The following is a 26,453-nucleotide window of genomic DNA, read 5'->3' as shown; positions in this document are numbered from 1 at the left end:
GAATGAACACTCAGAAAAAAAAAAAACCCTCAAAGTAAAAGCCAATTCCCTCTGGTACAATGGCTACTGCTTTTCCATTGTGCCTTAGGGAAAACAAAGCCCCCTGAAGCACTCTCTCTCTAATGGAAGAGTCACCTTCCTTTCTGCTCCCTGCTTCACACCTCCTTTTGAATTGCCCTGGAGACACTGCATGAAAATAAACCTACAAACCCAAAGTCTCTAAACAGGCAAATCCATTTTTTATCACAGGTGTAACAAAAATGAAAGGGAGGGCCAGACTTTGGATTCCCCTCCCCATGCACCCTCAGGACCAGGACAGACAGCACCATTCCCAGGGTATGTTCTGCCTCTGACGTGAGTGCTCCACACACTTGTGTTGTGCTTTACTCTTACAGCTTCCAGAGCAGAACACGTCTTGTTGCTCTTTGGGAAGTCAGCCAGCTTTGAGATAAACCTGTCTCCAGACAGATTTTATTTTTATGCTGTTACTCAGGGAACTCCAGGTCTCCTGGGCTGGTCCAAGAACAGACCCCAGATCCCCCAGTGCCCCCAGTGCCCCCCGTGCCTCCAGCTGGGCCCAGCTCTCACACCTGGCACTCGGGAGCTGCTCTTCAAGGGCTCAAGCCAAGGCTGCCCAGAGCCTCCCCCTCTCCCTGTGAGGTCTCCCCAACCTGAAAGCACCAGCACAGAGTCCCCATCAGGCAGCCAGAGAGGTGTCACCACTCCCATGGCGCTGGGAGCAGGATGGGCTGGAGAGGTCCCAAAAGGAAAACTGGTCACTTAGGACCCAGTCTCAACTAGGAATCAGGGCCTGGCAGCTGCTTCTCTTCTGCTGGTCCTCCCATCATCCACCCTGAGTTAAGGAGGAAGATTCTCAAGTTTATCAGTTTTTCAGTTTATCAGCTAAAATACTTTGGTGTTTTTAAATCTACTGAAAATATGCAGACCTTTGAGAATCCACAGCATTAAAGTCTCACAGCAACTACCATGGGTCTGGGGAATAACATGGCAAAAAAATACACAGCCAGCAATTTTCAACAACTCACCCATTCTATGTTGCTCAGAATACGCTAAATTAATTCCCTCTCTCAATTCACATTTTAGTTGTGTGTTTTTCTGTGTTTTAAAGTCAGTTTGGTCATTGTTAGCTTGAACAAAAAACTTTACTCCCAGAGGAGAGTCTTTTCAACAATTTTCTGGGGACAAAGAGGAACAGAACATTGAAAATATGAATTTATAATGAAATGGGAAACAAAGAAACATTAGAATTGCATTACTGAATCGGATCAACCTTGTGGACTGCTGTCTCCAACAAAGCCTTAAATATAGCAAAGTGATAATACTGCTGTTCAGAAATAGTTTGTTTGAGGGTTGACATCCAAATCCATAATTCCAGTCACCAAGGATTTCACAATCTTAATTTGAATGACGCTCTATCTTCTTTGTTTGCCAGTCTAGACAGTACAATGAATACAGTGATTTAAAACACAATGAATTCTCTCTTAAAACAAAATATTTTGTAAAATTGCTTTTTAATCATTTCTTTTCTCTCTTTCCATAAAGGCTATGCTATAAATAAACCCTGAAAGTTCGCATTTGATCATAGTTTCTAAAGGCTGGGCAAGAGGCAAGTGAAGGGTTTACACAGAAAAAAAAGAGAGGCACTGTGGAGCAGAAATAAAGGGATGCATTCATGATTTCTAACCTTTTGTTGGAGTGTCAACGCTGAGACAGATACAAGCCAGTAAACACTCTGCTCTCCATGGAGAGACCCAGTCCAGCAGGGTTATCCCTGCCTGGGAAGGGAGCAGGGAACCAAATTCCCCAAGGCCCACCAAGACCTCAGGACAAGGTGCCATTTTGCTGCAGGGAAGGTCAGGAGCCACTCAAATCCACTTGGTCCTAGTGGCTGAATTCCAGTCTCCAGCATCATCTGGGGCATAGGATCCAACACTTGTGCAGTTGAGGAACCCAGGGCAGCCTCAGCAGGCAGTGGATCTCCAAGGGAAACCCTACTGGAACCCAGGCAAAATCCTACCTCCTAGGGAAGCACGACTTTGATACAGCATCTAAAAGCTGGAACTTTCAACTGCTGTCCCTTCAATAATGGGAAGGAAAAGGTTTTTAAGCCTGTGTGGGAGGAGGCCCCAGGAGAAGCCCATCAGCCTGGCACAGGAGGTGCACACAGGGAATAGCTTCAGGCTGGGAGACCCATCTTCCCTGATTCCCTGCCCTTGGGATCCTCCAAGAGTGGCCTCACAAAACCCAGCATGATCCTGCTCATCCCACAAGGGGAGCTCATGTCCCTTGGGACTGCAGAGGGAGGCCAGTGAAGCCTACTTGTGAATAGAATCACAGAATCACAGAATCACAGAATCAACTGGGTTGGAAGAGACCTTGGAGATCATCAAGCCCAACCCAGAATAGTCCTCAAGTCTGATTTTCAGCAGTGACTCAAGGACTGATGAGGTTGAGTATTACTGAAAATTAATGGGATGTGAGCCCTTAAAGTACACAGCAGATGAGAAATCAGATTTAGGAACATCAGCCTTATCTTAAAAAGTCAAGTAACAGAATCCCAATTGGGCTTTTTCTTTATTTTGAGACTTTAAAAATTATATTCAAAGTTAAATGGATGCAGCATTTGAGCACAAATGCAATTTCCCAGCTCTGTTCTCCTCACTTAGTCATTTTGGTAATCCCAAGAAATGCTTGGACTTTTGCCTAAGGTAGTTACTAACAATGAAACAATCACAGATCATTTGAAGTTTTCCTGTCCAATTTCAGTGGCTGAAAATTGGAACAGCAAAGCACCAAACTGGGGGGATCTGATGCTCCCACTCAGGCCAGCCTCACCTCTCCAGTGTTTCTGTCCAGTTTTCCTGTCACAGATCCAGCAGCAGGAGGAAAATAACATAGAAGTTGCCCCATTCACAACAGGCTGAAATGTAGGAACATTCTTCCCACCAGATCTGTTCTGACTGCAGGACTCAGCAGGTGTTAAGAACCTTCAAACTATCAGAGAGACCTTCCTTACACTTCTAGTCCTCACAACAAATAAAGTAAATAATGGTCTATGTAATAATTTTAACTGTTCTGCTTCAGTGAATAACCTCTCACCCATTTCTACTCCACACACACAAGCTCAGCTAACAGATGTCTTTAGCATCATTTTAAGAAGTCCAGTCACAGATATATTTGGATTTGAGGGACATAAATAGACTTCTTGAAATGCTGATGTTGAAGAAATACTTTTAAACTTTTATAAGAATTTTAAGCAAAGCTGCTATTTCCTTCTAGGCTTTTATTTAGGGATTGTTTGTTCCACAGCCCAGAGATGAAAAATTCATCTTATCCGTGTTTACAGGAGTTACATGAGTATATTTCTGTAACACAGGCCTAGCAGAACGTTACTTTTTAGTGGTACATGACTGCATGAAGAAAGCATGTGATGGACCATATACAGTATTTTTCTAGTGGTTCCCCCCCCCTAAAATTTGTTTGAGTTATAGGGGCAGATCTTGGCAGCATGCACAAAGCCCAGAATCTGTAACTCAATTCTCTGTGGGTTTCTGGATGGAGCGAGCCAAGTTTTAAAACACATTATGGATAAATATTAGAGCTGAGCAAAAATTTCACACCTAAGACCAAAGTGTGAAAATTTGGCTTTGATTCATTTTGTGAAAAGGTGGAAAATTTCACACAAGCTTGTATTTTCCTTTTGCTCTGATCCAACATCGATTTCTGTGTCTGCATCAAACCTCAGAGAGAGAGAGTTTTTGTCTGTCTGTGTGTGCACGTGAGATACAGAGGAGGAGGGAGAACAGGATGGAAGGATGGAGGGCTGGCAAGCAGGACACCAGCTCAGGACCTGAACCCCAGTCTGTCTTCCAGGGAAAGTCACTGGCCTTTGGATTCTCTCTGTCCATAGGCTCAGAAACAGCACTGGCCCTCCCTGGAGGAGTATTTCATACATTTGTTTGTTACACTGAGGCAGCTCAGAAGAAGCCCAACGTTATTGTACCCTTCAGCCATCCAACTTGAGCTGACAGAGGCCAACTGGATGGATCCTGAGCACTGAGACAAGGCGGAATTCTGGTTCCAGCACTGAATCAGATTCCAGAAAGTTTCAAGAGATTCCTGGAGTTATCAGGGACATGGAATTTACTCTTTTATTTTTCAGTTAAAATTCTCTCTCTGCAATGGGCTGTGCCATTTCCCCAGTTTGGTTTGGCTGGGGCACAGCGTTTGCACACTCGAGGTGTGTCCCCAGTTTTGCACTTTGGGTGCCACATGGAACTCCCAGCCCTCCTGCACCTTCCATATCCCACTGAAGGATGGATCACCCAACCTGTCCTGCACCACCAGAGCAGCTTTTCACTCCTTAGAACCAGAACAAACGGAGAAGAGCTCTCACAGCAGCAGAGACAAGCACAGGTAAGGCCACGGGAGCACTTCTGCCTCCAGAGCACCAACTCTGCCTCTGCCTCAGTGGCTCCAGAGTGCCAGCCAGGCTATGGTCACCCAGTTTGGTGTCCCAGAGCCCAGCCAGGCCGGCCAGCCACAGGCACAGCCCTAAGAGGAGCAGCAGTGGCAGGGCAGCTGCTGGAAGGGTGCCTTGCCATGCCAGCCATGATATTAATTACTTATTCCACAGCCCAAATTTAGAATGGGATGAGGGTCAGCTCTGATTGCCACATCATCTATCAGCTGGAAACTATGTTTGGGTCTAAGCTCCAGCCACTCTGCTACTAAATATAGGTTGGTTAGCTGTTGATTTGAGCCTGCATTCCCCCAAGTTGCCTTTGACTATCAAATAATTAAGCAGTTTGCTTTGTGAGGGCTCTGTTGTTGGCACCTCTTCGTGCCCAAAGCTGCTTGGACACAAACCGGATGGCTTAGCAGAGGTTTCAGCCTCCCTGGGCAATGGAAAGAGCCCAAGTGCTCACCTCCTGTTTCAGCTTCCCAGATTGCTGGCACTGGGTGCCATGAATCAAGTCTGTGGGCACCATCCAAGCAGTCTGGGGCAGGGTTTAGCTGCTCTTCCCCTGACATGAGCCCGTGCAGCTTCTCCGTGAAGGGACTGTTCACTTCAGTGGCTGCGTGTGAAGGTCCCAGCCCAGGCTGTGGTGGTGATGCCACAGCTGGAACAGGCTCCTGACTCCAGCACCAACTGGCACTGGCAGCACATCTCCCTCACACCCTTCTGAGGTAGAATAAATTTAACCACACACAGCATCGCTGTTAAAATGGACTAAGAAGGTTTGTCCACAGAAGCCACGTGAAAATATATTGATTTTAACAGTTTTTAGGCTTGGAAATGTTATGCTGACAGGCAGCTGTGTTTAACAGAACACAAGCTCACCTGGGAGCCAGGACAGCAGATTCCTCCACCAGCTCCTGATGCAAGGCACTGCCCAATCAGCCCTCTCCCTACTCATCCCTCCTGGGGATGGGGCAAACTAAACCAGGGAATGCTCCTCTGCACAACCTACAACACATTGCTTTGCTTCTCTGGCTCCCTCCTCACCCTCTGCTTGCAGCACCTGTCCCAATATTTTACCCTCAATTTTTGGTGGCAAGGCCTTTGGGGCATGCAGGGCAGGTGTGTGATTTCCACATGGACACTCACACCAAAAACCCAGCTGGGCACACAGAAATCCCTCCCTGCAAAGGTGGGAAAGCCCTGGCACAGGTTGCCCAGAGAAGCTGGGGCTGCCCCTGGATCCCTGGAAGTGTCCAACGCCAGGCTGGACACAGCTTGGAGCAGCCTGGGACAGTGGAAGGTGTCCTTGCCCAAACCATTCCACGATTTTGTGATTTGGACTGGGGAGGGTAAAACAGAGACACTGAAGACCCAGCACAGGAGATCCTGACACTCATCTGGGCACTTCATGCAATATTTAGCTGCACTGCACTACCTCCTCCAAGGTGCAAAATTCAGATTTATTCAGCTGATTTCTTTCCATGTCCATGCTGAACATTCAGCTTTCCTCACATTTAGTCACCCAGTTCAAACTTTTATTTGCCATCTGGCAACAGACTGGGCTTTACTGGGGGGAGGGGATAAGAAAGGGGCTTTTTTTTCCTTTTTTTTTTTTTTTTTTGCATCTGTATTTGCTTTATGAGCTATGGCTAAGGCATCATTTACACATGGGGAACTGGATCAGGTTCTCTCAATTCATTCCATATGTTCACTTACGTTGTCAAAACATTTCTTCGATCTAATTAATCCGCACACATCTCTCTATTCATTTCCCCACTTTGGGCAGTTTCAGCATTTTTGGGGTACCTAGCTGGGACTTTGTCATCAAACCTACTTCTGCCTATACTTTGTTTTAGGGTTACTCCATCAAGAAAGCAAAACTATTTGCAATATTTTACGCTTCTTCATCTATTTATTCTTTCCCTGTATCCAGCACTGGCTGAGGAGACCTTCCTTTCCTTTCCCCCTCATCTTTCAAATATATTCTTTGCCATGCTCCACTGTCTACCTGAGGTTAATGAGGGAAATCCCTGCTGTGAGTTTTGATTTGGGATTATTTTTTATTGGGTTAATCTGATGTGTGGTTTACTATTAAAAAACCCCCAAAACTATACCTCAGAAATATGCTCACATTTTACCCAATCTGGACTGGATTTGGGAAATTACCCTGGACAGGGGCTCATAAAAAACAAGAGATCTTTAGAAAAAGTGTTTCACTACTGTAAGCCAGTAGAAGGTTGAGATGTTAAAACAGAGAGTAAATTGCATTAAAATATAGAGAGAGCCTTTTAGAAACCTTACAGATATGCCATGTCCAACAAGAAAAAAAATATTTAAGAGATACAGAGATATCCAATGAGTGGTGAACAGAGAACAAATCCTAGAAGAAATGAGGAATCTGTTGAGAGTTCATCCTGGGCTGCACAGCCCTTTCTCCCAGGGAAGCACAGCACAGAGAAGGCAGCTGTCCATGGCACAAGGCGTTTGGTTTCCTTGCCATGACTGCTACAAACAAGGGGTCAACAACCTTTTCCAGCACACTGCTCCAGAAAGTATTTTTCTTTCCTAAATTAAAGGCTACCCATGACTGAACTGAGTGAAGCTGAAGCAAAGGACACTCATCATTGCAAGGGGGTGGACTAGATGACCTTTAAAGGTCTCTTCCAACCCAAATTATTCTATGATTCTGTGATTAGCTGATGATACTGTCCTGTCCTAAAAACTGAGCATCCTTTCTTCTCCAGATCTGAAAATCAGCCAGGGATGAGAAGCTACTGCTCTCATTTGTCTTCTGCCACTAGAACTGCCCTCCAAGAGTGCTCTTTCTAAAAAAGGCACTTTAAATGCTGGATACATATTGCTGAACTATTTTATTTTGGGAAGGATTCCTTAAAAATCTGGGAAGCCTGGTCTTATGGATGGGATTGCCAGTCAGTTGCCAAATATGCTCTAATAGCACCAAGGGAGAATCTCAACCTGAGCTGTGGAACTCCCATGGACAGAGAATTCAGAGAGTTTTATATGAGGAAACTGCAATACTCACACCAGAATAGGTGTTCTGCTCCCCTTGCTACTAAAAACTTTGGCTTGTATCTCTTTTGGAGACCACTGGGAAATGATAAATACAGTTCCCTTTAGCACTAAAACTTCTCTGTCAGCAGGAACCTCTTTATGTGCACAATATCTGTGTACTGCAATCACATTTATTGCACAGAAAACCTGTAGGCACCAACTTGAACAAATTAATTTGGAAGAAACTATCCTTGTTGGCAAATGTCAGGTTACCCTTATCACCACTCTAGCTGACATTTTTCAATACAAAACCAAACCCAAGGGCTACTTATTCCCACCTGCCCCAGAGCCATAAAGAGCCTCTGATTACAGTAATATTCCATAACCTCTGTTACTGAGCAAATCCAAACCTGTCACCCAGCACTGCCAGCAGGAGTTTTTAAAGGTATCTCAGGCATCTTTTTCCTGAGCAGATGTTCTCAGGAAGCATTTGTATTCATTTGGCAAATAGAAAAAGAGCACATTTTCTAATTGCCCGTGCCCAAAACAAAGGCTGGTTCTGTCTGCAAACATCCCAGTTGGAATTAGAAGTGCATTTGCTGTAGGAGCAAGGCACCAGTGGCACCAGAGCTGGGCTGGTCACAGCCTGAGGTCCAACACAGCACCATCCTGCTCAGGGCTTCTCTGAATGCTGAGCTCCTGAGAGAGTCTCCACCTTCCCACCTCCAAGTTTTGGCCAGGTGGGAAGCTTGGGGAGCTTGTTTATAAGCCGTCCTTTTTATCTTCAGGAAAGGCAAACAACACCAAATCATTCCAGAGGGATGTTCTCACCTTCCAACACCCAGCCAGTCACCATTCCTCCTTTTACTTTGCTATCCCATCCTATTTTCCCAGCTTTTCAAGAAGCCCTCAGTGAGCTGCACCTTGTGGCTCCTGCTTCTAAGCAAACCTTGCCCCTTCAGTCACTTCAGTGAGACATTCCTAAGCCACAGCTCCTGAAGTGCTTATGAGGAAAAGCTCTTCCCAGCACACCTTCCATAACTGTATTCACTGGATTCATTGGCTCTGGAATTTTAACCCTGGACAGGTCACACAAGCCCTGGGATCAGCTCAGCTGGTCAGAACAAGGTGCTGATAATCCCAAGGGTGTGGGTTTGATCCCCATATGAGCCTTTCACTTAAGAGATGGACTTGATCATCCTCGTGGGTCCATCCAACTCGGAATATTCTGTGATCCTGTGGAGCTTCTTCACCTCATTTCCTCATGTATTCCACAAGAATCACTAACACCACTAGATTAATACCAAACACTAAAGAGGAAAATCTGGCCAGTGTGGGACACAACTGAAGAAAAACCACTTTGTGCTTCACGATTCAGCTGATCCTAAGAACTGAGCCAATTCCTGCTGCCGAGGATCTGTCCTTTTATTTAAAGACAGCAAGCTGGGAAAAGAGATGAATAGCAGAGGCCCAAATGGCTCATGGAGCTTTTCACTTGTAGGTCACTGAGCAGAACCTCAGCGAGGTCAGTGAGTGTTGAGAGCTATGGTGGGATGCCAGCTTTTTATTGTGTCCTCTGCAAAGGGGATTTACTGGTTTCAAATTAATTTCTATCGTATGCAGCTTTCCCAACATGAAATGCTCCACTGTCACAGCTCAGTCACTGATAACACTTTGCAAAACCCCACAGGAGAAACTGCTGCCACCACCTGAACACTTCCTTTTAAAATCACACTTGGAGAAGTGTCCTGACTGTGAACTGAGGCTGGAGGAGCTCAAAGAGCCTTCCCCAGCCTGGGTGGGGGCACAGCCCTGCGAGCAGAGTGGCAGTGCAGCTGCACATTCTGTTCCTCACTGGAGCAGAGCTGGGGAAAGGCAGAGCCCGGCTCTGGGGTTGTCCTTTGCTCCCCACAGCAGCTGCTCCACGAGGGAGGTGAGTGTGTGCTGGCAGCACCACAGACCTGCTCTTTGCAGAAAGTACTTTCTGAAAGGGAAAAAAAGCCCAGAACAGAAGAAGCAAAAATGAACAACTCTATCATTATCTGATGTGCTGAGATCTCGGCAGAGATCAGCTCAAAGATCCATATTGTTTACAGCAGCTGATGAGTCTCACAAGTGCTGAAGCTGTGCTCTCGCTTAAAGTGCTAACATATTTACAGTTTTCAGTCCTGTCCTTAGCACTTATCTGTCATTTCAAGATGAATGCTCCTTTTGTACAGCCTAATCACTTGCATGAACACTCCACTAGCTCAAAATCCCAGATTTGTTTAGCTTTTCCATTAGCAGCAATTCTGTACTTTGGAAATTGCTTAATGCAGCAAATCTGAAAAAAACCAACTAGTTTTTGTTCAAAGGTATTTCTTTGGCTGTGACAAGTCTAGAATGGATGGAAAGATATTAAATTTCTTTTATCTGATCGAAGTCTGACTTTTACTGCACACCTTTCTAAACACACTTATCCATTGTTCTGCTCTGGCTTGGTTATTGACATTGGAATAATTAGTGAAAATCTGTGTAAGATCAGACTGGATCAGCAACAGATCTAACTAAACCCCTCGTAAGAAGCCATTTTCTCATGCTCAACAATCTTTCTCTATTTATAATATTTAAAACATTTGGTAGGATCCCATCCTGCCCCCTCCTCTCCCAACAAACAGTAGGAGCATGTGCAATGAAAAGCTGTCAGTCATTCCATTTTTACAGGAATAAAGGAATGTGGATCATTCTACAATGCAGTAACTTAATTTAAAAAAATGCAACCCAGGCATGCAAGAAAAAGGATACAGTTCTAAGGAGGAGGTCTTACCCTGCTGGATGTTTTACATTACGCTCATTGGGTTACTGGCCTGCCACAAATCAGTTTCAGATGCACCTCAGAAAATGCTCAGCAATGCAAGATGCATCTGTTGTTTCTGCTAATCCTGGTCCCACTGCAGGTAAAAAAGGACAACATCTGATTTTCAGAAGTCTCCAGAAATGTCTACAACTGCAGTTTAGAAGGCTCCATACTTGAGCAAAAAGAGCACCTCAGTTATGTGTTGGGCACAGCACTAGTTACCTAAAGCTTCAGGCTGGGAATGAAAATGTCGATCTGGAATAAGCCTTTGCTGTTCCTAAGGAATTGCCAATCCAAACCCTGAGTGAATTTGTGCTTTAAAGGATGTGGTCTCCCATTCTGGCCCAAATATTCTCTAAAAACAAGAATTCTGCATATGAAGTGCATTTTTGTGCAGATGCACAACACAATCTTTAAATGTCCTGAATGCTGTAAATACTAAAAACCAATATAAACATCAGAACTGTAACCATGCCATGGTGTATAGGCCATCTTCCATATCACAGCAATGAAAATTTACACAATAATAAACTGCAGTTCTAAGGTAAGATTCAGAAGTCAAAAGATATTCCAATTATGTGTAACTGCATTGTTAATCTACAACCTTTCCATTCTGACTTATTTTAATCCACCAGAGAAACACCTTTAGCATCATCATAGATTTTCTTTGCACTTTTTGTTCTATCACTTTAATACAACCATGAACCCCTCCTCTGAGGTTTGTAAACATCACCAGATCTGCTTCACAAATCAGGAGGATGAAGAACAAAGTTACACAACTTGGCCGAAGTCACAGACAAAGTCAGTGGCTCAGGTGGGAATAAAGTCTATGGACTCTGCCTCTCAAGTTAGGTAACACAGATTGTTTTCTCATTGCAAAATTCTGCTTTTATTTACACTCAGAAGAACTTGATGCTGCAGTAGCTCGTGTCAATTTGAACTAGCACAGAGTATGTCCCATTACCAGGCTGTTAGTAAGAACTCCTTTGGCACACACAGATTTTGTCCTGTGTCCCTAGGAAATACTGCACTACATTTTACATGGTATGTGTTTGATCTGCAAAGCCAGGCAACTCACTCCTTATCTCCAGGACATGAAACAAGCCTGGGATTTGAGGCGTCCAACAGTTCTGGACATCCATATCTGGTCAGACTTAAGGAATTACAATAGGAGCAGGGATGCTGATAAACCAAGAAAAGCCCTTTTTCCTTAACCCTTCCTGGTAACGCTGCAGAAAGATTCTGCATGGGTGGAATATGAGCAAAAACCTCTCCAGCCCTAAACCCTACTGCTGGGTTTTATCTATCCACGGGAGAGTTCCCAGTTTTCTGAAGGCACAATCCAAAGAATGGCAAATGCCATCATTTGGAGAAACTGAGACAGTTACAAAACATTTTTTAAAAACTGTGGATGGGAGGAAAATTGGGCAGGGAAGCAGGAAGGCAGTGGAAGGACACTCTGGTGTGAGAGATGCTGTGTAATTAGCCACTAGAGGGAACAAGAGTCATGCTCTTAATTAAGGTGCAGCCTCTTTTAGCAGGGGGGCCTGAGGGTTATCCTTGCCCAGGGAAGCTGGATGCCGGGTTGAACCCTTTCCCTGTAAACTCTGGAGTGGGACAAAGCTTTCCTGCCCTTTGTCTGTGTTTCATTCTCCCCTTTCAAGTCTCTATAGGCCTTGGCACAAGCAGGGAACAAGACTTGAATTCATACACCTTTCACATCTCCTACCTGCAATTAACTATTTTTTGCACCTGGTAAAAATGTTTAAACAAAAACCTGGGATCAGAAGGGATGAGACAAAGGAGGGAATGAAAAAATAAGAAAAATTGTAAAGGAGACAAAGCTGTATTTTGCAGACAGGGTACACTTTGGTGTTGGCTCTTTTGAAGGAGAAGGGAAGAAAAATCACATTCAGCTCATTGCAAATGGTGTGAAAAATGTAGAGTGATGCTCTGCTGGCATCAACAGACTGAGACAGTGATTGGGAGGGATGGGAAGGACCTGCATCCTCCTCCTGCCTGACTGAAGGTGCATGAGAAAAATGAATGAGGCCAAAAGCAAAAGCTCCTCTTTTCCTCTGCTGCTGCTGAAGGACACAGACCTATTCAACAGCACAGCAAGGACTGAATCACAGACAAACAATCTTTTTATTACCATAAAAATGACAAATAAGTAACAGTTACAGCCTGTAAACACAAGACTCAAATTAAATAGAGTTCTAAGTGGTACAGTGTAAGTGGAAGCAGGATCCCACTCCTATTAGAGCCGGCTCAGCCTAAAGAGTATCAGATGTTACCCAGGCCTTAGAAGGCCTGGGACATAAACTATGTGTGTAAGAGAAAAAGAAGTCAAATGACTCATGACAGAGTTTGTTTTAATATAAATGACTTCTTCTGACTCTCTGCTTTTAAAGCCTTGCCATGTTCAGATCCTGAACAGCTAACCTGGGCAGCTGGCTCCCTCAGCCCTGTCCTTCAGTTTGTGTATAAAATGCTGGCATTTACAAACTCCTATTCCTCTTGCTGAGGGAGGGCAGTTTATTTTAGCACTGTGATCAGTGCCATAATAAATCTCCCCTCTTCCAGTCCAAGAACACTGGCACAGCCCAGTCAGTGCTCTGTGCATATGCTGTGCCCATAAAACAGAGGACATGCCACGAGGCTTTACTGATGTCCTGCAAGCCTCGAGAGGGGACCAGAGGTGAGGGATCAGCACTGAATGAGCCACAGTCCATCTCTTACTCTTTGCTTTTCATTATCTGAGAACATAGGTAAGGAACTGAGATGTGGAAAGAGTTGGGAAGAGGGAGACAGAACTGAAGGAGAGGAAAGAGAAGAGAGAAGAGAGAAGAGAGAAGAGAGAAGAGAGAAGAGAGAAGAGAGAAGAGAGAAGAGAGAAGAGAGAAGAGAGAAGAGAGAAGAGAGAAGAGAGAAGAGAGAAGAGAGAAGAGAGAAGAGAGAAGAGAGAAGAGAGAAGAGAGAAGAGAGAAGAGGAGAGGAGAGGAGAGGAGAGGAGAGGAGAGGAGAGGAGAGGAGAGGAGAGAAGAGAAGAGAAGAGAAGAGAAGAGAAGAGAAGAGAAGAGAAGAGAAGAGAAGAGAAGAGAAGAGAAGAGAAGAAGGATCAACAATGGGAAAAAAGAAAAAGTGAAAACTACTGAACAGAAGAGAAGCACAAATGACAGGCAAAAATACAAGAGAAAAAAATAAACAACATCAGAGTGGGAGCAGGGAGAGGGAGATGGTGGCTATTGGGGATTTAGTGCTGAAAGAGAAAAGCCCCATTCTCTGCCACACCTATCTTTATTCTCTTTCCATGCCTGCTTCTCCTCTGGGATGAGTGTCCATGTCCAGAAAGCCACAAGTTTGACATTTTGTGTCTTATGGCAAACACGCTGAATATCTACGGGGCAAAGTTACACAAAGCAAACAAAAAAGTGAATCTTGCTTAGTCTCCCTTTCATGCAATGCAAGAATCATCCCTTAGATGGGACTATTGCAAAATTAAACAACCTTGCAACCACAACCAGTAAATAATGAGTAATGTGCTTGTCTGTTCAAAGCTTTTATGCCAACCAATCCAGGAACGTGAGGAGAGCTCATCACAAAAAGGCCCCATTTATCAGAAGGGCTTCACACAGCTTAGCATCTTTAGGGCCATTACTCACCTCCCACACCTAAGCTAAGTGCCAGGTCCCAACCTAGAGCCTAACACACATCCCATTTATCTGCTGGAAGACACACAAGCTGCTTCCCTCGGTCTTGTCTAAAGATACAGCATTCAATACCTAAACAACTTAAAGTTAACAGAAATGAGTGATTTCACAGCAACACAGAGAAAGCCACCAATCTGGGAAAATTAGGCAAAAAGCAAGTCTTACCAGACATTTTGAAAGCAAAGGGAGTCTGAAGGCTACAAAACTCAGCAGTATTTTGCTGAATATATCCAAGGTGTTTGTGCTACAGGGCTGGGCAATGAAGGCACCTTCCACATGTGATGTGTTATCACCATCCACCCCAGAGTTTTGGGAAGGAGAGGGTGGGCTGGATGATGGTACAGCACTCCTATATATGCCTCTCATGCAGACACTCTTCAAAGGAAAAAATATTGATTAGAAGTTGGTTTATTTTCCAGAGTGTTCTCCCTTGAGGGTCCCTGTGCTTCCCAATCTCCCAAAGAAGTGACAGGGTTAGATCTAAACATCCCTCATTAGAGAGGGCTCCACTGCCACATCACTTTACTCTGCTCCTTGCCCAAAAAATGTGCTCTCCCCAGAGCTCCCACACCCACACTAAAACCTCTACCTGGCAAAGGACTCTCTGGAAGCTGCGTGGCAAACAGCAGGTGCTCATACAAACAGGCCCTGCATGGGTCAGGAAGTATTTCTGTACTGAGGATCAGTGATGCTCAGGGGAATGCAGCTCCCAGGAATGCTACACATTGAGTACATGCCCCATAAATCATTCCTAAGACAACAACCCCACTTGCTTTTGCTGTGCACTTATAAGGCACAGCAAGAGATGGACACAGCAGTTCTCCCCGTTTGTGCTCTCCCAATGTTTTTCAAGCCTCATCTGGAGGAATATCTTTGTGCAAAAATCTGCAAGTCAGGCTTTTCCATGCCCACTTGGTGGTCAGGCTTTCTGCCTTTATTTCCCTCAAGAGTGACAATTATGGTCTTGCTACTCATTATGTGGACACTTGTCCCAATAAAAACAAAACAGAGCCATGAAGAAATTTCATATGGATTCTCTATATCTCACTGCCCAACTTCAAACTGTGCCTCAGAAATTTTAAGCACAGGACATGTGAAAAGTTGCTTCAAAACAAGAAGGAAAGGGTTGGGAACAGTTGTTATATGTCTGTATCTAAGAAACCAAGGAAATAAGAACATATGATTGAACAAAAAAAAGAGAATGAAAATAGGATTCCAATTCTGAGGAAAGACAGTAAATGTAAAAAGCAGCTGCTGTCTAATAAATGTTAGGGGATCTCTCCTTCACCATTTCAGATCCATGATTATATGAAAGGGAATAAAGAAAAATGTCCTTACTGTTAACCACAATAAAATGTACTGGGCACTCTGAGATAGTAAACAGTCCTGTTAAACTATACCGAGAGAGGAAATGTTAAGAAACAAACCCCCCTAGACATCTTTAGGATCAAGGATAACACAGTATATGTAAAACACAAAACTTTTTCAAATATAGGGTAGCGAAAGTATGTCCTAGTGGTCTGAACTAGTTGCACCAAATCCCACAACTAAGTGATCATAATGTCCTTCAAAAACTTTAGTGTGAAAAACATTCAAGCATTTCAGACAGTGCTGTGACTCCACATGCTCGTGCTTTGCCATGGAACAGCCTGATCCCTGTGCTGACATAGCAAGAGTGCAAATCCCAGATGGAAAATTAATCTCACAATGTAGCCAGATTGAGTTTCCAATTCTCCAGTGCATAACTTGAAGGTTTTTCTCCTCAGCTACTGAAGAGGTGAGGGCAGAGAGACTTTAACTTGTTTGACATCCCAAACATCATTTAAGCAGGACACACTCTGAAAAGGACCTTCTTGGCTACTGACAGTTGCAAAAGATCCATGGTACCCTCCTTTGTCCTCATCCTTCCTATAAAATATTGCTATCACACTTTTCCCTGCTTAAATGGCCTGGACAGAAGGGGAGTCCAAGGTCCAAATGACTTCAGCTGTGTGTCTGAGCACATGGGTAAAACTGGTCCTTAAAATAGAAAGGAGAAGGATCAGAGTACACTTTTAAGAAAGTATCTATCTACTATAAAGACACATTTATGGTTTCCTCATATTTATGGTTTTCCTCAAGAAAAGACAGGGTCAGCAAGCTGGAAAAACTGTAAGGTTGTGATATTATTAAACTTCTACAAGCTGATCTTAATCTTACTCTTCTTGAAAAGAAAAAAAAAAATCAACTAATTGTACATCTCCTTAGAAAAACTCCACTGTGGTCATTTCATGGTTTGTTACAAAAATACGCAGCAGCAGAAGCTGAACTATTCCAGGCAGCATTTTTTCTCCTGCTTGCCAGGTCCAGGGCTTACTGACAGATGAGAAAAATACCACTGGTTTAATAAGAGTCTCAACTTGTGCAGACTAACAAAACACTACATCTTATTCTTTGCCAGCATCAGCTGATGTGAGTTTCTAAAAAGATGAAAGACATGACAATGTAAGTGTTAATCCTACAGACAGAGGAGGTTATATTCACATACATGTGGTTGTTTCTAACACAGTAATTCAGGGTGTGAAAGACCCAGAACTTGGGAGAAGTCAGTGGAGCTGTGCCACTGTGCAAAGCCAGCTACACTTTCAGCATAAAGACAGATTAAATAGATTTCTTGTGTCATGTTTCCCTCCAAGAGGTCTTCATTACCTTTTCAGTCCATCCTTGTAAATGTGAAAAATAGGTAATAAAATCTTTATCACCAGTCTCAGCCAGGATTAATAAACAGGGAAGTCACACTGATATCCCAACACACAGTGCCCCATATCCTTCCACCAAAGCCCAAATGAAAGGCCATGTTTTATTTCATTAGTGTGGTATTTCATGCTCATTTCTGCTTTCAGAGCAATAACAAGGCCACATCCCTAAGTACTGGACTGCTGAGGTTGTTAGAAGAGCTGTGCCAAACACTCAGCTCCTGTAAATGGGCAGTTCTGTTATAGCTGATATATAACATGGACTCACTGCAGCTGCCTTTCCCTGTCATTAAACAGTTACTGAGAAATTCCAAATCTGAGCATTTGTGTACTGCGTGACATTTCAAATGCAGCATGCTGAGTTTCCACAAAAAGGACAGCACTTAACAAAAGACACAGCCTTTGTATGCCATTACCTGTGGCATCCACAGCTTGTTCCTGAAGGGGTAATAACACAAACCATCTGCTCAAATCACCTTTATCATCTCAAGATGTGTCATCTCCCAATGAACTGTGTCAGATTCCTGTTTGGGCTCTGATCCAGTAGGGTACTTCAGCACATGGGCAGTCCAGTTTGTCTTCAGCTGAACTTCTTGCCTACTTGAAAGTCAGGTGATGCACCCCAGTGCTTGACTGGATTGGGGCACTGGAGTAAACTGGTGTCACTCCTCCGAAATCCTGGAGCACCGTTGATTTACATTGACTGGGAATGCTGCATTAGGATTGTGGACTAAGATCATCTGTCATTGCAGCAGCTACATGACCTGCTATGACAAACTTTAATATTCACTTAGACAAGTTTTTACCTGTAATAATTTCAAGTGATATAACAAATATCCACAAATCATCTGCTGTGACAATGAACTAAACACTACTGCACAGCATGTACTGACCTGATAATACATCAAATGTATGACAACATATAGCACTGGACATTGCACTCCCCCAAATACATTTCACAGCAACAGAATTATTTCTCTCCGCTGCAGTATAAAAGGCAGCCAGCAGGATGATATCAAATGATGGCAGCTCTGCTTCTCATAAAAGGACCTTGGGGACTGAAGGAGATTTGTGTATCTGCACTTCAGCAGCACAGCAATGTGGAAATGTTAAAGTTAGTAAAGCAAACAGACCTCAAATGAGAAGGGCAACAGATGTCAACCAGTATCACATGTCAGTAAACAGCAACAAGGCAGAGGGTACTTTTCTAAGCACTTTTGTGAAAGCATCGTGTGAGCAGCTACAGCCACATCTCAGCTGTGTGATCTCTACAGGGTGGTGTTTGTGTGTGTGATTTAACTCCCAGCAAGAGAGGAACTCCAGCCACATGGAAATGCTGTCCACTGGAGTCAGCTGAAAGAAAGTAGAAAGGTTTCTATATATTTATTGTGGTTTGGAAAGTGAAAAAAGTCACACTCTCAAACTGATTGAAAGCTCATTCTGTGCTTGGCAGAGACAAACCAACATTTCTATTTCTCAGCTTTAATATAGAAGGATCATCCTTAGGGCAAAAGAGTAGTAGTGATTCATCTGCTTTTTACCCTCACTGCAAAGACTTCTGACAGTAAGGCCAAAATATGCTAACTAAAAAGGCACTCTTTGTACCATAAACACTAGGCCACAAGGAACTGGACAGTGGCCATCAAATCACTGCCTTTTCATTTCTCTCTCTCTCATCTATATTTCTCTCAAGATTTCTGGTAAGGAGGCAGCTGACTCTATACAAAAGCCAGAGGCATTGCCAGTATCTCGGTGGTTTCATGCATGCCATATTGAATCTAACTTTATTACACAAGGAAAAAAAACCACTCTCAGCTAGGGAAAGCCATATTTCAGTGTCAAAACACCAAGGAAAGAGGTAAAGGGATTCAGTTCTACTGCCAAGTCACTGCCCTGAGCCAGGCCTGGTTAGATGTAAATATTCTCCACAGCCATTGAGCATCTTACATGACAAAGTTTGGTTCTCAAAGTCACTTAGAAGAAGAGGCCACGCCAGCCAATGCCTACCCCAGAAAGCAAAAGCTTTTTATTTTTTGCTCAAGGATGGTCTCCACTAAACCTTGGGCTCAAACTCTACATGCCCAGATTTGGAGCTCTTGAAGGAAAGGAAGGCAAGGTCACAGCACCTTAACACACTCCTTGTGTACATCATGGTGCCTAAGAAAAACCATCTCCTTCCTCTGCCTTTCCAAAATCCTCTGATTAAGGGAACGGGATAAAAAAACCGAAATGGCAGAAAGGCCTTTGCTAAAAGGTGCATTAATTAGGTAAGGCAAGCCAACAAAATGATTAATTTGCTGTTCTCCTTCAATATTATGTTTACACAAGTTGATTATAGCACTTAATTACTAATTCACCCTGCTCAAAAACAAGAGTGCTTTAAATTTTTAATGAGATGAGGGAAGGCAACATTCCCGAACCCAACAGGGAGAAGTCATTTTATTTCCTCTTTTGATTTCCCAAGTTATTACCATTTCTAAGGAAAAACTTATCCCTTCCCTGATCTTCCACTCAGTCCTTGCCTTTGAAAATATGGAAATCACGAGACGCTTGTATGAATTTCAATCCATGGCCTGACAGGTAATGCTTTGGAAGAGGAATAGAGGATCAGATCATCAACTGCAGTGCGTCCACTGAAGTGGAACAAAATTACACCAGAAATGGCCTGATCCAGAAATGGAAATGGCCTAACCCCCTTCAGTTCTGTCAGCACAAAAGTTGAATATGTCCCAGTACTATTTATGGGTGTTCTTATGAAATGCTGTCTCTTCCCCATTGCCAGTTGGTCCATTACCAAGGTTGTGGACTAATTGTACTCAGGAACTTCTTTACATTCACAACTGTCTGTAACACTTTAATTGTTACAAGGCAAACACACCATGTATCATATGTTCTTCCTGGCTGATCTTCAGAAAACTTGTGCTATCTGTGGGGTTTGTTATTTGATTTTTCCCTCTGTGCTCTACCACCCAACATCATCCTGAGACAACTGAAAGAAGATACCTGTTAAATGAAGCAAAACCCAGCAGTGCACAAACAAAACTCCTCCAGGCTCCTTTAGTACAGAGTTGTGAGTGAATTATTTCCCTGCACCACCTTAACTTCAACTCCCACCTGCAATACAGTCCACAGACTCCGAGCCAGGGGACCACGATCCTCACGGCTCCTGGGGCTGCTTCCAGGGGTGCAGACTGGACCCAGGAGTCCTTCGCCTGCTCAACTGCTACTGCTGCTAAAGAATCCAGCTAATCCACATGAAATAATTACCTAACACCTCTTCCTATAGAATCCAGCTCATTTTACACACCTCTTTTGTAGAAACAAAGAAACAATGAAAAAGCTTTTCCCTATCTTTTTGCAGGATATACCAACAACTTGCATAACAACCAACACCAACAAAGGAAAGAATAAACCTCCCTTAAAAGTCAATTTGATACCTGAAAAATCTTGTAGTCATGTAGATTCTAAATTCTACCTCAGTGTTTCACAGCAAAAATGTTCATAGAAAGCTGGTTACAGAGTGACCAACAAAATGCATTGCAGAAAATCAGAGTTTCTTCTCTCCCTTGCTGGCAAGTAACAATGTCCCACATGAATGCAGCATATCCAAAATAAATCTGGTAATCTGGTTCCATACAGGTAATTTTATTAATTGCTTTAATACGCAATTAAGGAATAGTCAGTGGGCTGCAGGGTTTTATAAGGCAATAATCCTGTTCCCTGGCGTACAGCTTTGTCCCGAAGAGTGGGCTATCCAACAAAAAAAATTAGCTGGATGACTGCCAAATCAAACAGCACCTTCTTCCCATTTTCAATTACGTACGAGTGGGGCAGAGTAACGAGGATATACTGGAAACTTTGACATTTATTTATTGAACATTTTTACTGAGAAGGAATTGCTGGCTGGCTAAACCGGAAACTATAATTTTACTATAGAAACAATCCCATAGAAAAGCAGGATCCTGCTGCTCAGCATGAAAGGAATGGCTAGAACCAATAAATGGACCCATCTAAGCTAGCAATGTTAAGGTAATTTCATTCAATGCAGCACGTATTTCAAAAATCCAACCCCCAAAAATACAGTCTATATTTCAAAAATCTTTATGCCACACTGTTTTCCACAGCACTGTCTGCTGGGGCCCAGCCAGGCTGTGTTAGAGCTCCCACAAAACTACTCAGAGAAAAAGTGTGCAGCACTTGTAGGGGCAAATTAAAAGATAAACCAAGAAGGAATTCAGAGGATTTTCTCCCCTTTCTGGAGTTTCTAGAGACTAAATAACCAAGAGATGAAATGGGGAAGAACTCACCACACTGAATGTTTTTTTTTCTTTTTGGATAGACCAATTGTTTTACCACAGCGGAGAAAAATGCAGGGAGAGTAAATGAAGAGGAAAATAGGGAAGTCAACATTCTTTGAAGCAACAACATATGGTGACCAGGCCTGAGAGATGGAGGTTATAAATCTTCCCTTGATAGAATTACCTAAAGATGAAATTGCAGCTTCAAGGGGCTTGAACTTCTCAATCCACACTAGGAGCTTGCAAATTAACCTGTCTGGTCACAGCTTTTGTGCTAACCTTCATTACCAAGGCTTCTCCATAAAGGCTCAGCACACTGAGAATTTTGGTGCTAATACAGATGTATTCAGCAGAAAGCATGGAAAAATTTGCACCAATCACTTGAAATATGAAGAAAAATACATGAAAGTTGAGGATTAGAACAAAATGCTGAATTGTTCAAAGAGCTGTAGTATGGGAAGGGAGAAGAGACAGGAGGCATGTTGCTGCTCGTTTCTTTGAGAATAAATTTGAGACGATAAAGGACAAGCTCTTTAGTGTTCCAGCCACTATGACCCACTGCCCAAGACAGGTCAGGGTGAGGCTCCTGCTGTCCCATGTGTGCTTCTGGCTGGAAGCATCACCAGCCATGTGTGGTGAGTGACTGCCTGTCCTTGGAAAAACCATCCTCTGAAGCAGATGCTTCCCCATCTGCAAGCCCCAAGGATAGGACACCACAGGACTAAGCACCAGGACTGTGCAGGAGGATGAGAGTACAGCAAACACCACAGCCACAGCCCTACCCCAGGAAATACCCCCCAGTTCCAAGGCATTTCTTACCTGTTAAGTTAAATAAAGCCTAACTCTGATTACTCCATAAGGTTACCATAGAGTTGGCTCTTCCCTAGATGACCCATCTTGTCTTTCCTCTGCTGAACAGGATGTCCTGGTAGAGTTTGAGGATCTTGCCTTTGTGTCCAGATTCTGAGTGAGGCAGCTGCTCTGACCTGGCTGCCCCATGCCCCAAATCCCTACAGGATGCACATTCCCTCAGATTCAGCATCCCTGGTGGGTTTCACTGTCTGGCAGCAGCCAATGTTCCTGTCAGCAGAGCATGGTAAAGCTGGACTAAGATTAGCAAAAGTGATTTTGAAGGATCCAGATTTGGGTGCTGCTTCCAAGCTGTCCTAAAACTGCTTGAGTTTTAGAAAGTGGAGAACAGCCAACCCATAAAAACCAGGGAGCTTTTAAACATTCTGATTCTGACACTGAGTGGAAATGCCCAAAAATTGTTCTGAGAAATGTGACCAGCGACTGGGAAAAATACAGTAAAAAATCCCCCTCAAAAACCCATAGACATAAGGAGAGAGGTTGTAAAAAACCCACAGTTTTCTCCTTTACTATTACACTGAGCAAACAAAGAGCTTTGGAAAGCACTGCAATTAAGCACAAACCATCTATTAGAGGAGAGGTAATAACCTGTATTTGCAAAGTCTACAAAGATGCTGAATGTTTGCAGCAGCACCTCTAAGAAAGGGTTGTTTTGGAAGATGTGCTACAAAAATAAATGTCAGGGAGGTTATTGAACTGCAATGGTAGATACACATTTACACTTCCCTGTCCCTAAAATAAATGTATTCAGTCTCTCCTTTGTGATCCCAAGTAGCTAAATTATTTTTAAAATATTCATATCTGTTCTGAAATTACTGGATATTCTTATGAAATATTTTTATATAAAAGGGCAGGGTTAAAAACTAAAGGTAAGTGAATACACAAAAATTGAATAAAATGCAACACAGAAAACTTCACAGCATTAGCTTTTTCTAATGTTGATAAAAACAGACTTAATAAAATCAGTTTTGAGACCTTCAGTTATTGTACAGCAGTGGAAAACATCCTAGACTTGGAATGAAAAATGTGTTTGAAGGCAGAAGACTAACAGAAGAGTAAGAATTAAATATGAAGTCCTGTCACCGAAAGCTGCTACTGAAATTCCACTTATCAGAGCAAGGTCTCCTTACAAGCACTGGAACTACTGCACACAGACATACATGTTGCACTCTGTATTTGCTGCAATGGGATTCATTTTAATGGAAACATTCTTATGAAAGGAAACTGCTCTTCCTGCTAACCTACATAGCACTGTAGAATATTCCCATTTGGAGAAGAGCCAAGCACAGCCCAGCTCCTCGGCTTATGTTGAGCTGTTTATTGATTCCAGTGGAACTGCACCAATTTAATCAGGTCAGGGAGCTGACCTCCCTATTCACAAAGTATCTCCAGATCAGCTTTTGTGCAAAAATTCATCTACAAAAATCTGTGCTCGATGTTATAAAGAAAAATGCAACAAATGTATTAGGGACCATCCTGATAAATCATTCTGTCCAACTGCATTGTGCTCTTAAGTGTCCTTGTGCAGCATGAGGAGAGGACATGGCTTATGGGATTGCCAGGTGGGAAAACAGGCATGATTTGGGACAATCAGACCCTTCTTTGGGTTTCTGATGCCACTGTTGTTTGTATAAATGCAGCTAAGTCATGCTTTGACTGATCCACTGAAAAGAAAAGCCTCACTGCTACTTTTGCAGCTGTTAATGGACTGAAATAACATGAATGAACATGAAATTCCATCCTCATTATTAACTCTGCATTCACTGGAGGCAAGACAAGAGCTAAGATGTGTTATTTTTTTCTGCATAAATAATGCTATGGTGCTTCTTATGTTTAACATTCCTCAATACGAAGGAAGGAAAGTAGGACAAATGTAACTGAGATGAAAGTGTGACCCTCGTGCCGGATCAGAGCCTTGCCAAATTCCCTGTTCTGCCTGTAAAATTACATGGGCTAACTTCATACACAGCAGCTTCTACACATGTCCCCATAGTCCAAAGACAAATTGATTCTCAGTGCATCTAAGTAACATCTGGAGTTACACAGAGGGTGGAGAGAAAGCAATGCTGGCTCTTGTCTGGCTCTGCAGAAGGGACAAACTTTTCCACTTGGATTAAGGTCTCTGCGTGGTGCCAAAAGTCAAGGTGTAAAACACATTAAAACGGAACAAAAAACATTAAAACTGAACAAAAAATGACATAAAATCAGGTACTGCATACCTGGATAGATGCAAAATCCCCAGAAGCACAAGCTCCAAGAATAGCAGCACCCACCAAAACAGACTCCACTTCTTTGGACAGCACAACAGGCTTGCCTGCAAAGGGAAGAGCCAGGCCTCTGTTAGGGAACACAGCAGCTCCATAAATAATTAAAACCAAAAAAGACAAACAAAAAAGGAATCAAAAAGGGCTTGAAAACCATTCCTCAAAACCCCATTCAGAGCTACATCCTGCTGTAGATTAATGTAAATCTCTCTGCTCTGTGGTTCCAGGCTCCAAGAAAAATGCAGCATTTAAATAAAATCATTTTAGCAAAATATTAATGCAGAACATAAAGCACACAAAAAACCTCAACCCCCCAGATCTTTGACACTGGCTTTTTATCTCACTCAAAGGGCTTGGTATAAACCTGTTACCCACACCCTCTAAACCCACGTGCCTATTAAAAGTTGACCTGGAGGGGAAAACAAGGCGGTCTCCTTTTTATTTCTTTTGCAACAAACAAAAAAAGATTGTTTGTGTTTGGTTTTAAACATACAGCCAACAAAGCCAGTCTGGTTTTGCTGGAAGACATGAAAATATGAGTAGCAAACCTTCTCAAGCTATGTATGAAATAATAAGAGAAATCTTGCCTTCCAAATTGTGCAAGATACTCAAAAACCAAATTAAAACACTGGAAGAACAAGCAAACAATATATATTCTGAAGTAGAATTAAAAACTAGCATTTCATCACCCATGGGTACTATAGTGAACATATTTTCCCTTGGTTTATGCAGAATTTTCTAAGACCTGTTTCACTACTGTAAAGAAAGGCAGGAAAAGGCTAAAAAAACTAATAAAAATCAGCCTGCTTTCTTAATTCTCCTGAAAAATCTAAACAAACAGCATAAATCTAAATACTTTTCTAGCTGCACTTCAGATGCTTATCCTCACTAAGCTGAAAAATTAAATATTCCTGCAGTATTTGGCATGTGTCTCCATTTCCAGCACTGAGATAATGTCATTCAGTGAACGATGATGCAAACACAGGGGTGGGAGCACACATTCCTGCTCAGAACAGTCTCCAGGATATTATGCCCCAAAAAATGCTGCTCCTGAGAGCCAGCTGTAAGATTAGAAGGAGCTGAAATTTGGATGAAGACCTAAAGTGAGCCACAAACAACTCCTATAGAGGAAAAAGGCAAATGCACACTTTGCAAAATGAGAAATGCAATTGTTAATATAAAAAGTAATTACTGACACAAAGCCAATTCCCCTCACACCAGGCATCCAGTTACATGATGCAAAGTTTGCTCTGTCACCTGAGCATTCCTCCAGTTCAGCTGAAGCACAGCTCAGGACTTGGGTCAGCTTGGAACAGCAAATCCAAAGCTCAAGCTCAAAGCTCTGTGGCTCTTTGCCAGGCGTCAGTGAGCAATTTTCAGTGTGCTCTAAAATTTACTGCCCGTTTCCCGCATCGTCAGAATGAATACGGAATTCTTACCAGGCAAACAAAAAGATCAAGATACTTTTTAAGTGGCCTGTGGAATTATCTATTGGATGTCTGCATGGCTGAGTCATGGGCATTTGTAGCTAACAATAATATATTCAGATTTTTTTCTTTTCAGGAAAGAATGGGGGATTGATCCTGGAATGTTAGTTATTTTATCTGATAGGCTCTAATGAGTTCAACACAACCAAGAGCATTTCAGTCAGATGAACTCTGACATCCCTTGTCAGTCACTGATTTTACAAATGGGGGAGAACTCCAGACTGCAAAAAGGCCTTTTTGTACTGAATTATACTTGGCCATTAGTTACAGTCAAAGAACTCGTGATTACATTTTAATCAGAATACCTTTTCACAGATCTTTTCTTCTACACATCACAACCCAGCAGCCCAACTCTACATGTAGCTGAAATTCACCTAAAACATTTTGAGTTCTTGAAGGAAAGGCCAGGACTTAACATCATTTTTCACAAAGCATCACTTTGACTACAATATATTTAGTGAATTTTAAGGTCAACAGGCATTCTGCTTTTTGCTTGTCCATCTCTGTTTTCCTCTCAGATAAGTACATAAAGCACATTTTCATTTTCCTTCCTGCATCAGGGTTATAAAGTGTGGTTTGATGTCAGAGCAAGTCAGATCTCCAGACCTAACACCCCAAACGTAGGCCTTAAACTTCATTCATGACAGCTTAACTGATCTTAATTTGAAATACACCCAAAACACACATCATTCAATGCTTCTCTGAAGGCCTTTACACTAAATTTTGTTGTTTTTTCCACATTCTTTAAAGTA

The 26,453-nt window shown here is 42.8% G+C and overlaps 1 protein-coding gene across 13 annotated transcripts in view; it reads right to left on the bottom strand.

Annotated features, from left to right (window-relative positions):
- The window catches only part of FGGY (FGGY carbohydrate kinase domain containing), a 259,987-nt gene that overhangs the window by 6,998 nt on the left and 226,536 nt on the right, over window positions 1–26,453 (bottom strand). For 11 of the 13 annotated variants that reach the window (XM_032117383.1, XM_032117385.1, XM_032117374.1 and 8 more), the window contains one exon: window positions 24,170–24,264. In XM_032117383.1, the coding sequence (XP_031973274.1) occupies window positions 24,170–24,264 (95 nt within the window). Of the gene's footprint in view, window positions 1–10,314; window positions 10,429–24,169; window positions 24,265–26,453 lie in introns of those variants that run through there. The other 2 variants (XM_032117381.1, XM_032117382.1) reach the window with 2 other exon arrangements.

This window comes from Corvus moneduloides, chromosome 9, assembly GCF_009650955.1.
Source record: "Corvus moneduloides isolate bCorMon1 chromosome 9, bCorMon1.pri, whole genome shotgun sequence".
In the NCBI taxonomy this organism is placed as follows: Eukaryota; Metazoa; Chordata; class Aves; order Passeriformes; family Corvidae; genus Corvus; species Corvus moneduloides.
The sequence above is the reverse complement of the archived record's forward strand: the minus strand, read 5'-3'. Positions and strand labels throughout refer to the sequence as shown.